The 15,822-nt window shown below is 28.7% G+C and overlaps 1 protein-coding gene across 5 annotated transcripts in view; it reads left to right on the forward strand.

Moving 5' to 3' along the window:
- Positions 1 to 15,548, forward strand: part of LOC117168910 (mucin-17-like) — a 169,259-nt gene extending 153,711 nt beyond the window's left edge. For 3 of the 5 annotated variants that reach the window (XM_033354849.1, XM_033354851.1, XM_033354850.1), the window contains 4 exons: positions 7,533 to 8,928; positions 9,005 to 9,228; positions 9,323 to 9,610; positions 14,210 to 15,548. In XM_033354849.1, the coding sequence (XP_033210740.1) occupies positions 7,533 to 8,928; positions 9,005 to 9,228; positions 9,323 to 9,610; positions 14,210 to 14,269 (1,968 nt within the window). In that variant the 3' untranslated portion in view covers positions 14,270 to 15,548. The remainder of the gene's footprint in view (positions 1 to 7,532; positions 8,929 to 9,004; positions 9,229 to 9,322; positions 9,611 to 14,209) is intronic. The other 2 variants (XM_033354853.1, XM_033354854.1) reach the window with 2 other exon arrangements.
- Positions 15,549 to 15,822: the final 274 nt, after the last annotated feature.

Consider the following 15,822-nt stretch of genomic DNA (forward strand, 5'->3'; position numbering starts at 1 on the left):
TTTTTTTTTTTTTTGTAAGAGAAGTGCGTGATTGTGAACTATTACACATTTATTATTGATTGATTAGTTAGTGAACGCAATTGCTATTTTATGCATCACTGACATTGAGAAATGTAATGAGAGTGATGTCAGACTACAGAAGACTTCATTGCAATCTTTTGAATCGATAGTTTTTATGTAGAGCCTCTGGCGATCTCGATGACAGGCTCCCGCTAGCAATCAATTATAAAACAAATACCGAATAACCGGTGCAGCTGATGAATTTACACTCGAAGAGTACATCCAGGTTGATAAAATTGATTGATGAAAGATACAAAATTAAATATATGCTTGTCTCATCCAAACATGTTCTCCACAAGTGTTTCAGTGAAATTACTCTCTAAATCTGAAATAGCGAATTTTACTATTTTATAGTGAATTGTCACTATTTCAATTCAAGAAAAGTGTGTCACTAAGAAGTAGTCAAATTCGCTATTTAAATTAGTGATTTTACGGTTTCACTAATTCAATTAGGAGAGTTCACTAATCCGATTAGTGAATTGCACTAAATGTCACTTGACAATACATAACATTATTGTTATCAATAATATATTTATCATCTTTATAAATTCGATAATTTTAACTTTAAATTATAGTTTAAATTTAATTATTAAACAGTTCGATTGCTTAGGCTTTGTAACTAAAGTTTAGGCTTTAATTAATTTTTGAATTAATTTTTGGAAATTTTGATTTTCACAATATTGTATATTTAGTTTTGAATTTTATAATTTGAAATGTGACTATGGAGCAAACTCAAATTGAAAACCTAAAATTGTACTGTTACAAAAAATGAAATCAGATTATAGCAATATTTTTTTGTATTCTTCATTTTAATTTTCAATTTTCAATTTTCAATCTAAAATCTTAAAATTGTATGATTTTTAGTTGAAGATTTCAATTATTACATTTTTTATTAAATTATCAACTAAATTTTTCGTCGAAAATTAATCTTTTTGGCCGATCATTAATTTTTCTAACTAAAAATTTAACTAATTCACTTTTAATGGCAAATGTATAAGCTTGAGTCTCTTTTGGTTAAAAATGCAAATATTTTTTATTTAAAGTAAAAGTATTTTTAGTTAAAATATTAACTATTACATTTTTCCTTGGGATTTAATTTCTAGGTTGAAGATTGAACTAATTTGAAGAAAATTAGTTTCTTTCTTGATTCCAAATAAATTTTGTAACTAAAAATTTAACAATTTGGTTGAAAATTCGACTATTTGGTGGCAAACGTATGTAATTTTTTTTTAATTTGTCTTTTTTGGTGAAAAAATACTCTTTTTGTTTGAAAAATCAACTATATGGTAACAAATTATGCATTTAGATAAAAATTTTACTGCTTTCTTGAAAATTTGCTCTTTCTTATTTAAAAATGTATATTTTTGCGTTAATAATTTATCTTTTCGGCTTGAAAGTTGTACAATTTAGTATGAAATTTAACTGATTAGCCATTTTTAGCTTTGCAATTCACCGAATTCATATGACGCCCAGAATTCACCAAATTCATGCAATTCACGGGATTTACGGAATTCGCAAAAATCATGGAAATGAGGGAATTCATGAAATTTAGGAAATTTTCTGAATTCATGGATTCGAAGGAAATCAAGAAATTCACGGAATGCGGCTTTTTATCTCTAAAATTTAAGAAATATAATTTTCACCGATTCAAAATCTCATTCCTTTCAAAAAATATGCAAAATATGAATAGCCGCTCATAATTCAAAAATTTTAAACTCCATGAAATCTATGAAAATTTACCCTTCCTAAATGTATATCCAATAGGGTGGTCCAAAAATGCATTGGAAATTTTTTTTTTTAACTTTTTATGGGGACACCCCAACAATTTTTTTTGAATCCACACAAAAATAAATTCACTTTCTTTGTTTTGGAAAAAAATTAAATTTAGAGTTGCCGCAAGTCCCATGAAGTTGATTTGAAAATCATATTCTAATGTTAAAAAGTCTAATGAAAGATTTTTTTCGTGAAACTTCAACCATTTATTTGAAAGTTTATTTTTCATTTACTGGAAGTCACCTATTTTAGCAGAAATTGCATTCTTCTGGACAAACACAACTGTTTTTTTTATATGCAATAATTTATTTGAAAAGTCATATTTTTTTAGTTGAAAATTAAACTGTATTGTATAAAATTCAACTATTACGTTAAAAATTTACGGTTTAAAAACTTATATTTTGGTGCTAGAAATGAACTGAATTCTTTTTAGAATAACATTCAAATATTTTTTTGAAAATTTTTCTTATTGATTTAAAATTTGATCTATTTTGGTGAATATTACATCTTTCTTGGGTAAAATGTAACTATTTTGTTGAAAATTAAAAAATTTGGTGAAAAAACATGCTTTTTGTTTAAAAATTTAAAAATTTAGTTAAAAAGTCATGAAGATTCCTGAGCTTTAAAGTAAAGAAAAATTCTTATTAATGTTTAAAATTAAAGAATTATGCTTTTAATGCATTCAAAATCTTATTTTTTCTAGAAAACTGCTCAAAATATTAATAAAATTTGATAGTTCAAAATGGTTCAGCTTCCTGAAATCTATCAAACTGTACCCTTTCCGGATGTTTATTATTTTTATTTCATACATTTTTTCCGAAAAATATCTTAAAAAACTGATAAAAATGGACTAAACTAAAATGCAGTATGGCGAACTTCATCATTTTATTTTTTTCAAACGTTTGTTTTTAGCACACTGCCGATTCAAATAACATGTTTTATGAGACTATTGAGATTCCCGAGTTTTAAAGTAAAAAAATTTGGGTTTGATCTCTAAAATTGAAAAATATCATTTTTAGCGATTCAAAATTTCATTTTCCAAAAAAAAGCTACGCAAAATATGAACTTAGCCGTTTATAGTTCAAAATTATTGAGCTTTCTGAAGTCTATTAAAATTTACCTTGCCAGATGTATATCTTGTGTGTTTTAACAACAATTTTCGAACAACAACAAAATGTATTCAAGCGAATAAAATAGCATTTAGATTGACGAACTTCTAGATTTTATTTCTGAAAACGTTAGCTTTTAGTCGAGTATCAATATTCAAACTTATTTCCCTTCCTAAAATATACCAATGACATCTTTACCAGATATTTATCTTCTGTGTTTGAACAAATTAAAAAAGAGATAAAAAAAGTCAATAATAATAAAATAATTTTTTGTTTAAATACACAAGATTGTATTATATATAATATAATATATAATATAACTGTATGCATCTATATACATCTGGTTGGATATTACATCTGGTTGAATATTACATCTGGTTGGATATATATCTGGATGGTCCAAAATTTCTTTTTTTGAATTTTTATCGGTATACCTCGAAAATTTGTTCGAATCCACACAAAACAACATGCACTTTTTTAAAATGTTATACAGAGGTGCGTCGAATGCTATGAACTTTAACACATTTTCCGATAAGAAAAAAATACGCTTTTGTAAATATTTTGCAAAATCCTCAATATGATCTCAATCAATTTGAAGCTGAACATTTCTCTTCAATAGAATACGAATCAAATATTTCTTTTTAAATATCAACACAATACATCAATTTTAAAGGGTCCCAAAAAACCTCCATAAGAGAAAAATGGGTTTTGCGAGTTTTTGGCGTAGATAAATTGTTTAAACAATCTATGTGAACAAATAATTATCAGTAGGAAATGGTCTTTTATGTGCCAGAAACAATTTTGATATAAACCCCCCCAAAAAAGTCATAATTAGCGCCCAAAACTTTTAAAACCCGTTTTTTCACTTATGGGGGTTTTTGGAAACTATAAAAGAGACTTATTTTGATATTTAAAAAGTGATATTTTATCCATATTCTATGGATAATTTTAAAGCGAAATGTTGAGTTTCAACACGATTGAAATAATTTTGAAGATTCTGAATAATATTGACAAAAACGTCTTTTTTCCTTATGAGAAATATGTGTTGACCTCCATGGGCTTGATGCACCTCTGTATATCATTTTAAAAAAATGCATTTAGTTTTGTGTGGATTCGAACAAATTTCCGGGATGTACCCATAAAAATTAAAAAAAAAAAAGAAATTTTGGACCACCCAGATGTATATCCAACCAGATGTAAGATCCAACCAGATGTATATCTATGTATATCGTTATATATAATATTATATGCAATACAATCTTGTGTATTTAAACAAACATTAGTCTATTATTATTGACTTTTTCTGTTTTTTTTTTAATTTGTTCAGAAACAGAAGACAACTATCTGGTAAGGGTGTCATTTGATAGATTTCAGGAAGAGGAATGAGTTTGAATATTGATACTCAAATAAAAAATAACGTTCTCAAAAATAAAATCTTGAAGTTTGTCAATTTGAATGCTATTTTAGTAGCTTTAATACATTTTTCTTTAGATTGTTGTAAAAAAACTCAAGATATACATCTGGCAAGGTAAATTCTAATTGACTTCAGTTAGCTCAATAATTTTGAACTATAAATGGCTTGGTTCATATTGTTCGTAAACCAAATTTTTTTACTTTGAAACTCAGAAGTCTTAATGATCTCATCAAACATGTTATTTAAATCGACAGTGTGCTAAAAGCAAACGTTTAAAAAAATAATGAAGTTCGCTATACTACATTTTAGTGTAGTCCATTTTATCAGTTTTTTTAAAGATATTTTTGGACAATAAATTATTGAAATAAAAAATATTTACATTTAGAAGGGGTACAGTTTAATGAATTTCAGGAAGCTGAACAATTTTAAACTATAAAAGGTTATTAATATTTTGTGCAGTTTTTTAGAAAAATGAGATTTTGAATTCGCAAGAATTATAGTTCTTTAATTTTAAACATAAATAGCAATTTATCTTTACTTTAAATCTCAGGAAGTTTGATGAATTTTTGACAAAAAATGTAAATTTTTAACCAAAAAGTGAGATTTTTCACAAAATTTTTGAATTTTCAACCACATAGTTGCATTTTACCCAAAAACGATGTAATATTCACAAAAAAGATCAAATTTTAATTAAAAAATAAAAATTTTCAAAAAAATATTCGAATATTCTTTCAAAAAGAATTCATTTTATTTTTTGCACCAAAATATAAGTTTTCAAACCGTACATTTTTGACGTAATAGTTGAAATTTTGACAATACAGTTCAATTTTCAACTAAAAAAATATGACTGTTCGAACAAATTATCGCATATAAAAAAAAACAGTTGTGTTTGTCCACAAGAATGCAATTTCTGCTAAAATAGGTGACTTTTCCAGTAAACGAAAAATAAACTTTCAAATAAATGGTTAAAGTTTCACGAAAAAAATATTTCAGTTGACTTTTTAACATTAAGATATGACTTTTAAACCAAAAGTCAATTTTCTACGAAAATAGTTGAATTTGGAACACAGAAAGACGAATTTTCAACAAACCAATTCAATTTGAAATAAAAAAAATTATATAAATGAATACTAACATGTACAACTAAAAAGATTATCTTTATGAATAAATAATAGCAAAAACAATAAATATAAATCTAAGGCAAACCAATTTTTATTTTATCTTAAACTTGTAATATTTTTAAACAAGAATCTTTTATAAACGGAATAAAACTATTTTAAATTAAAATTGATAATTTTTGAATTAATTCTGCTTATTTAATGTTATAGAAATTCCCTGACGTCAGCAGCAACATTTTTTTTCCCCTGAATTTTCTATAAAAAATAAAACTCCCTTACTTTTTTAAAATTGTCATTGGCTATGTTGTTATTTCTCTCTCCTAAAAAATTCCAATTTTGTTTATCTAATTTTGTATTGCAACGCTTTAAAAGACGTTTATCTAAATGAGTCTTTGTTTTTCACAGAGTTTCTAAAAATTAATAATATATATATTGAACACGTGACACAAATTTTAATAAATTATAAATACCTAGCAGCAAATCATCTCTGGATTTTTAATTCCTAAAATCGAAATTAAAAACGTTTTGGAAATATATTTTTAAACAAATGTTGACATATCAGGACTTTTCTCAATTTTTAAAATAATTAATAAAGGTAAAATTTAGGAAAGGGGCAATATTTAAAATTTAATAAAAAGGAATGAAACTTTTATTACTTATGCATAAAGTACATATTTCAAAATGAAAAATTTATGGGCATATGAATATCTTGGCATGCAGAATTGAAATTTAAAATAACAGATCTGCATTATCATAGTTTTAATACATATATATCCGTGATTAAAAAATTTTCAAATTAGTAAATTCTAGGTTTTAGGCCCCTCGAGTTAAAGATTCTGTTTTAGTGAAATTTTTCTTTTTTTCATAACAATGATTTATAAACAAAAAAAAAATTAGGAGAACATTTTTCCATAAATGCCCACGCTCGAAGGTTCTTACTTATAAAAAGTTTATTAAAGGTCGATTTATGAAATTTTTGTCGTTTTGTTGAATTTTGTGTAAATTAAAAAAATATCCTGGGTATATTTCAGCTAGTAATAAATAAACAATACAAAGAATAACTTTGTAAACAATCACTTTTTTTTAATTCTTCCAGTTTCTTTCATGGATTATGTGAAAGTTAAATTGCCCTTAAAGTAGTTTCTGAGAGGCAGTTTTACAATTAATTTTAATATTTATTATTGAAAAAAATAATCAGTCATAAACAAAATTTGATAGAAAATTAATAAAAACAATAATAAATTCCAAAATTATCAAAATTGATAAATTTCTATTTTTATTCATTTTTGGAATTCTATAGGTTTCAATTGTAACTTTTCAAAATTTTAGAATAAATTTAGAATAAATTTTAAAAATTAAATAATTAAAAATCTCTAATCGTGAAAATTTAATAATTTTCAATTGTATATCTTTAGAATTAAACTTTTCTCAAAAAATATTTCAAATTACATAGCTTTAAGTATTTTGTCTTTATTGTTTTAAAGTTTCAACTATTTCGAACTATAAATGTTTAAAATTAGAGTTTTGAATTTACCAATTTACAATTAAAAATTCTGTAATTTTTATGATTTAGATTCGAAATTTCTTTACCTTAGAAGATGTAGAAATAATAACTTGAGTTTTGATCTTTAAAATAATAAAAAGTTAGGACTATTTATTTGTACATTTTTAAAAATTTAAGAATTAAAATTAAAAAAGTGTAATTTGGTCCATTTACAATTAAAGTTTCTTCCATTTTAGTGATTAAGAATTAAAAAATTCACTTTAGATTTTGAAAATCATCCAAATTTAAGAATGCTTATTTCTGTATTTTTAGCATTTATGTTTATGTTATCATTTTGAATTGTAAACATCTTCAAAGTGGATCATTTCTGAAAATAGAAAACATCAGTAAGACTCAGAATTCCAGAATATCCTATGGACATCTTATAAAAAAAATTAAATTCCACAATAACTTACTGTTTTCTTTGCTTCTAATTCCTGATAATTAACGAGCATAGCTCGCTTTTTTGGCTAGATTTAAGATAATTTTAATAAGGTAATTAAATATTTTTTTAGATATTGTCTCTCGCTCTTGGAAAAGCCGGACCAACAAGATCACCAAAAGCAATTCAGCCATCGAATGCCTCTCCCAATTTATTAATTGACACGGACCCGAATTCTGAATCTGGTCCAGTAATAATTGACCTATACCCAAGTTCTACGACCCCAAAACCTCCTGCAACATGGAAACCTGTTACATCCACGAGCCCAATTGTTGTAAATCCTTGGAAAACAATTTTGAATAGTATTGCTGCAAATCAGATTCGAATTTCGACTCCAAATTCACTTGATAATCTGAGTGAAGATTTAAGACCTGTCTTTAATCAGCAACAAACAAGTACTTCAACTACTACTACAACTCCAAGAACAATCACAACTTTAAGAACAACTACAACTGCAAAAACAACCACAACTCCAAGAACAACCACAACTCCAAGTACTACCACAAGTACGAGTACAACTACAACAACAATCAGAACAACTCCTAAGAGTTCCGAATCTACAAGACAAGTGGTAATAACTGCGAAACCAAGAACAACAACTCCACTTCCGTTAGCAATTGGAGATAATTTGCTGAGTGTTCTTTTTGGCGGAAATTTGTTTGGAACACCAACAACCCCACCTCCAGTGATAAACAGCAATCCAGTTGGAACCACAAAATCTGTTTCGACCACGCAAAGGATACAAACTACAGAAAGGGTGCTTTCGAACACTCAATTCCCCTTTCTTGAGAATACGAATCAGAATTTGGCACCTCTCTTTAATCATGAAAGCACAAGTACTACAACTACAACTCCAAGAACTACAAGTCCAAGTACAACTACAACCACGACGACTCCAAAAACAACAACTCCAAGTACTACCACTACTACAAGTACAACAACTCCAAGTACTACCGCAAGTACGACTACAACTACGAAAACAACAAGAACAACGCCTAGAAGTTCAGGATCAACAAGACAAGTTGTAATAACCGCGAAGCCTAGACCCAGAACAACTACTCCAGCTCCCTTAGGATTTGGGGCAAATTTGCTGAGAGCTTTGTTTGGGGGAAATTTTTTTGGAAGACAAACAACGACCCCACCTCCAGTAAGAACTAGGCAGCCAGTTACAACCTTTAGAAGACCAGCGACAATCACAAAACCAGTCCTAACCACGCAGAGGATACTAACTACAGAAAGGGTGGTATCGAATATTCAAATACCCTCGTCTACCCAAGGCCCTATTCAACTGACGCCTGAAGTTAAGGTCTCAAAGGAAAAGGTCAATGCAAACTTGGAAGCTGCGAGTAGCACCGCTGTCGGAGTTAATGACCAGAATTCTAAATTAACTGAGAAACAGAGTTCCACTTTTTCACCGGAGGATGATGCTAAATTCTTGATGGCGCTTCTGCAAGCTGCTCAAGAAATGAGTAAGAGATTTAACTTAGACTTGAAAACTGATTTAAAAATAATGATTTAACTTGTCTATGAATTGATTATTTTTAGAAGGGGAAACAGAATCCTCGACTCTTGTATCAAAAACGGCAATTTCGAAAGATGACGATTCGTTTTTGAGAGCGATTTTGAGTGGCCAGGCTAAGGATCCAGCAGGTTCTGGTAAGGGAGAAACTGGTGTAAACAATGCTGCTCTTTTGGCCGCATTTCTGAAAGCTGAAGGTATTGAGCCTCCTAGTCCAGCCAATCAACTCAGAGAACAGCTTCTCTTAGCCGTAAGTGAAGAAAAACACACACAAAAATATTTTAAGTTTCTTATTCAATATCTAAAATTGAAGAATGGACTTGGAAATTATTTCCGTTTTCCAGGGTGAGAAAAATAGAGAATCAAGGTCATCGACGACTTCAGAGCCACAAACTTCTACTACCACTACTAGAAAGACAACCACAAGGCCGAGGCCAGCTGCTCCAACGTGGAAACCAAGTTCGACATATCCACCTCCATTATTTGGTGGCTTTAATTTTGGAGGATCCTCTGATAGTTTTAGAGGAAATACCAATTCAAACACTGGTGAAGACAATGTTCGAAGTCAAGTTGTAAATGCTGCCATTGGTGTAACGAGAGCTTTCAGTCAATTCCTCGGCGGTGCCATCAGGGTAAGTTAAATGAAGTATTAAAAATATGGAATTAACAATCAGATTAACTCAATATCTTCATATTAAAAAAATATCTCTTGAAATGTTTCGGCTTCTTCCGAATCCACTAAATTCTTTCAAATTCTCTGAATTTCTTGGAATATTCTACATTTCTTTGAACCATTCAAATTTATTGAATGCTTCCAAATGCCTTGGATTGATCCGAATTGTCTCTATTTATTGCATTATTTTGAAGTACTTGGAACTTCCTAAATTCGTGTGATTCCCTGAAGGGAAGAAACTTCAGAATAATTTAAATGATTTAAAAAGAATTGATTCAATAAAAACTAATTTAATGAGTTTGTAGCATTTATGGCTATCGAGGAATTAAGGAAATTATAGGAATAAAGGTGATTCAAAATATTAAAGAAATATAGTGTATTGCAAGAAATTCAAGGATTTTAACTATATCAAGGCTCTAACGAAATTCAGAAAAAATTTTTGAGGAATTTAGAAAATCAGTGAAATTCCGAGAAAACAAGGAATTCAGCAAATTTATGGAATGCTCTGAATTCAATAAATTTTGAGAATTCCTGCAGAACTTCGAACTGAGGAAATTAATGGAATTATGTAAATTCCGGAAATTCAGGGATTTCCAGTAATCCTCTGAATTAAGGACATTTAGGGAATCCCTGAAATTCACCAAATTTAGAAAAAAAAATTAATTTCAGAGAATTAAGGAAATTCAGGGATTTTCTGGAATTCCTGGAAATCGGGTAAGTTTAGGAAATCCCTCGAATTTCCTAAATTTGCGAAATTTAGTTAATTCCTGAAATTCTCTTAATTTGGGAAATTAAAGCACTAGATGGAATTTAGAAAATGCGGAGTATTCTCTGGCATTTTTTACGCACACGCGGCAAACAGCAGGAAGGTTTAGCAATAAATATTTGCTAGTTTCGAATATTATTTATAATTATTTTGAATTCAAATGGAATCGCTTTCAATTTTTGGAGTTCTTTAATTTTTGTGTAAATTTGGATTTTTTGGAATTACTTTGAATGCTCCTAAACTCTTTCAGATTAGCCTCAGGATTTTCGGAATTTCTGGAATTCTGTGAATGCATTAAATTGTCTGAATTTCTCTGAATTCAGTTATCGGAAGTTGTTGATTTTCCGCTATTCTCTAAATTTCTTCGATTTATTGAATTCTTTCAATTTCCTGTATTCTTTGAATTCGCACAATTCTATGTTTTCCCTGAATTCGCCAAATTGTCTAAATTTTCTAAATATTTCGAAGTTCGCAAATTTTCTGAATTCCTTGAATTCTTTATGGAACTCCATGAATTCTTTTTGAATTAGAAGAACTGAATAACTTTATAATACTTAGAGCTTTCAAGGAATTATGGAAATTTAAAGAATGAAGAGAATTACAAATATTTAAGGTATGTAAAGTATTTGAAGAAATTCAACGATTTCATATAAATCTAAGTTTTAAGGAAATTCATAGAATTTTAGGGAATTTAGAAAATCAGTGATATTCCAAGAATGCAAGGAATTCAAAAAACTGATGAAGCTCATATCTCTAAGGGAGATCAAGAAAGTCAAGAAATCCATAATATTCGAACGATTTCAGGAATTTCAGTGACGTTAGGCAATTCCCAAAATTTTCTGAACTTAGAAAATTCCTGAAATTTTTTTAATTCAGCCAATTTAGGGAATTTTCAGAATTAATTCAATTATGAGAATTTCTGCAATACTCTTAATAATTTGAGTTTTTGGAATTTTCTTTATTCTTTGAATTGCCTGCATACTCTAAATTTCTGAATGATAAAACTTGTCTGCATTCCCTGAATTTTTTAGAATTCTCTTAGATTCTCTTGATTTCTCTGAATTCTTTGAAAATGCGTAAATCCTTGAGTTCCCGAAATTTCCCCAATTTCCATAAACCGCTATTTTTTTTAATTTCTCTAAATGCTTGATTAATCAGGAATCTTTGATTTCTCTTAATTCTCTGAATTCCTTTAATATTCTGAATTAAATGAATTCTTTGAATTCCTTCCATTCGTTAAATTCTTTAAATTTCCTGTATTTTCTAAATTCCTCCAATACTCTGTATTTCCTGAATTCTCTAAATTATCTAAATTTTCTGACTAATCCGAATTCCTCAAATTCACTGAATTCAAAATTCCACGAATTCTCAGATTTTTCTAATTAGACGAATTCTGAACATTTTATGTATTCTCTGAATTCCCTTGAATTTTTCAAATTCAAATTCTTCTTAATTCCGTTAATCCCCTGAATGCCCTAAATTCTATGAATTTCCTAAATTCTTTCCATTCCATGAATTTCCTGACATATCTGAATTCTTTAAATACTACAAATTTCGCGAATTTTCAGAATTCTATAAATTCTGAATTCCAGATGTAATGAATTCTCTTAATTTCTTTAATTCGATGAATTTTTAAGACTTCTTGTATTACCTTTCCCTTAATTATCTGAATTTCGCGAATTCTCCAGATTCTCTAAATACTTTAAATTCCACGAATTTTTTGTATACTGAATTCTAGAATATATAAAATTCATGCATTTTTTCAAATTGGTGAATTTTAAAAAATTTCCATGTTTTTCAATCCCCTGAATTCTCTGAATTTCCAAAATTTTCTAAATACCCTGAATACTCCGAATTCCGCGGATCGTTTACATTCCCAAATTCTCTGAATTCCATGAATCCTCTGAATTCCCTACATTCCATCAATTTCCCGATTTCTATGAATGCATTAAATCCTCTTAATTATTGGAATCCGCTGAATTCCCGAGATTCACTGAATGCATCGAATGCCGCGATTTTTCTGACCTCTCTGAATTCTGAATTAGAGATTGAATGAACTCTCCAAATTTCTGCGATATGATAAATTCTTAGAATTTCCCATATTCTCCAAGTACCGTGAATTCTCTGAATTTCTTCAATTATATGAACTTCCTGAATGCTATTAATTCTATGACTTTTCTGTATTTCCTAAATACTTTGGCTTCCCTGATCCTCTGCATTTCTTATACTCTCTGAATCAAATATCTAAATTCCTTGAAAACTCCGAATTCCGTGAATTTTATGAATTTCCTGAATTCTGAATTCCAGATGTAATGAATTCTCTCAATTTCTTTAATTTAATGTATTTTTAAGATTTTATGGATTCTCTAATTTCCCTGAATTATCTGAATTCTCTAGATTTTCTGAATAATCATAATTCCTCGAATTGTCTGGATTCTAGATTTAATGAATTCTCTGGATTCCAGAAATTTTAAAAATACCCTAAATACACCAAATTCCGCGGATTGACTGGATTCCCAGATTTTCAGAATTACTAGAACTGTATAAATTCTTAGAATTCTCTGAACTGGGTGAGTCCTATGAATTTCCTTAATTCTAACAATTTCCCGAATTCTATTGAGACCCTAAATTCTGCGAATTCTCCAGATTCTCGGCATAGTTCAAATTCTCAGAATTATCTGAATTCTCTGAATTCCGTGAATCTTCTGAATTTTCTCAATTTCACCAATTTCCCGAATTCTATAAATACCTTGGATTATCTAAATTCTAAATTCCCTGGATTCTGAATTATATATTCAATGAACTCTCTGAATTTCTTTAATTCGATAAATTCTCAAAATTTCTAAATGCTCTAAATTCCGCGAATTCTCTGAATTTCCTAAACTCTATGACCTAAATACTTTGACTTTCCTCAATTCGCTGAATCGTCTGAATTTATTCCATTTTCTGAATTTCTGGATTCTCTGAATTTTTTTAAATTTCTGATTTGTCTAAAATCGTTTAATTCTAGAAATCCTCTAAATTTAGTAAAAACCTTGATTTCTGTGAGTTTCCTTAAATTCTCAGAATATCTGTACATCCTGGATTTTTTGAAAGTTTCTCAATTTCCAAAAACTTGTCAATTTCATGAATTCTCTGAATTTCTTAAGTTCTAAGAAATCGTTTATTTTGTCTAATTTTGAGAGTTTTTTGTAATTTGATGAATTTCTTGAATTTTCTATATTCTCTAAATTCTCTGAATTATCTAAACTTTCTGAACTGTCTAAACTTTCTGAATTCTCTAAACTTCCTGGATTCTATGCATTTCCTGAATTGTCTGAATTTCCAGAATTCCGTAAATTCTCTTAATTTCCCGAACTCCCTGAATTCTTCAAATTCTCTGGATTTTCCTCAATTATCTGAATATCCGTAAATTCTGGAGTTTCCCAAATTCTTTTAATTTCAACAAATTTTCAATACATTCGAATTCTCGAATTTTCCTCAATTCTCAGAAATTCTCAATTTCTTTAATTTTCTGAATTCCTCTAATATTCTGAATTCCGTCAATTCCTTAATTTTTCCGTATTCTCTGAATCCCGTCCGTATTCTCTGAAATTTTACTAATTCAAGGAATTCAGGAAATTCCAAGAGGTCACAGAATCCCAAGGCCTTGGAAAGAATACGAGGAATTTACTGATTTCCGGTCAGATATGCGTTCTAAAAGTAAGGGGCTTACTGAAAAATCAGCGTGGTGGAATTCAGGAAAAAATTTTCACAGATAAATTCAAACAATTTTTTTGTTTAATTTTGCAGGGTGCAGCAAAGCAATTACAGACCTTCGTGGGAAATGGAACAAGATCGTTCTTCTCTTAAGTGAAAGTGATATGGATTTGAAATTTATTTAATTTAGTGTACGGCCATGTAACTGTCATAGTTCGTGTCTCATTGATTGCGCCAGGTAATTTTTTATCCACAAATAGTGATATTTCCAATTGAAATGATGAAGCAATAGAGCGAAAGTGATTGCCACTTTTCATCGCTTCCGCCAAACGAAGAAATCCGAAATTAAAGATGCAAAAGTATAGTCAAGATTAGACATATTTAATTAATATTTAAAATAATTAAGGAATTCTTTGAACTTCGTGAATGCCAAGATAGGATGAGCTTACGAGAATAGGGTATGATAGTTACGCAACAATAATGTGCGTACCGATTATAATTTTCATTAATAATTCTTGAACATTTAAAAATTAAGAATCAAATTTTATTGATATTGAATTTAATTCTGACTTAAAATATGCTTGGGAGCGTATAGAAATGTTGCCTTTGTATTCATAAAAAGCTCAAGTTAGTCTTAAAATTGATGATAATTGTTGCTCATCGGAATTTTAGCTTTTAAAACCTTAAAGGTGCTCAATAAATTTCAGTGGCGAAGTAAACAATAATTTTCGTGAAAAAAATTATTTTTATCTTAATTTAAATAATAAATTCCAGGTCTAACGAACTTTTTTATCATAAGTTCCCTAACTCGTGGAAATAATTCACGAGGCTTTTGCAATATTGTAATAATTGTAATTAATGCAAATCTTGTATCTATGAAATCTTGACGGTGCATTTTTTTTTAGAAAAAAAGAGTAAAAGACTGCATCGTCGACGATTAAATATTATTTATGAAATAGAATCGAGCTTATAATTTTTTTAAGTTCTGTATAGCAGTGCCTGTGTATATGTAACTTAGCTTAGTGTGATATGTTTTGTAAAATAAAGCTGATGTGTATTGTTCTCTACAAAACTTTCCTCTCTCGGAAAAAATTATTCTCGCTATCGGAAAGAGATACTTTACCGTTCCTCGATTGACGGGTTTATTATTATGCAAATAGTAACAATGAAACTTTATTCTAATCGGCACTTTATGTGTCTTTTATTCTAGGATGGAATAAGAAAATTGATTTTCTATGCTATCAACAAGGATATTGGATAATTAAAAATATAAATTATATTTTCACTTGGATAATAAACTGATGATTCGAAAGTTTCAATTTAATAATTGTGACTTTTTGTAACCTTGAATGAATTTCTCTGGACCTTTAAGGTCTTGCAAAAGAATTTCTATTCAGTATACCCTGTGAGAAATTTCTGTAGAAATTTTCAGAGACGCGTCACTAAAACTTAATGCAGAAATAGTTTGTAAATTTTCCTAAACTTTTAAATTTTTTAGCAATTAGAAATTTTAGCAACAGTAACTGGATAAAAATCGATTAAAATCTATCAGAAAATTCTGTTACAGTTTAGAAATTTTGATTTGCTGTAACTAAAAATTACAAAAGGTTAAAACTTGTATTTCGGTTCATCAATCTTAATATGTAATATGCCATCTTTTATGACGAGAAGTTTTCTTCTTCACATTTGATTCATTGAGTATATTA

This window comes from Belonocnema kinseyi, chromosome 3 (genome assembly GCF_010883055.1).
Source record: "Belonocnema kinseyi isolate 2016_QV_RU_SX_M_011 chromosome 3, B_treatae_v1, whole genome shotgun sequence".
NCBI lineage: Eukaryota > Metazoa > Arthropoda > Insecta > Hymenoptera > Cynipidae > Belonocnema > Belonocnema kinseyi.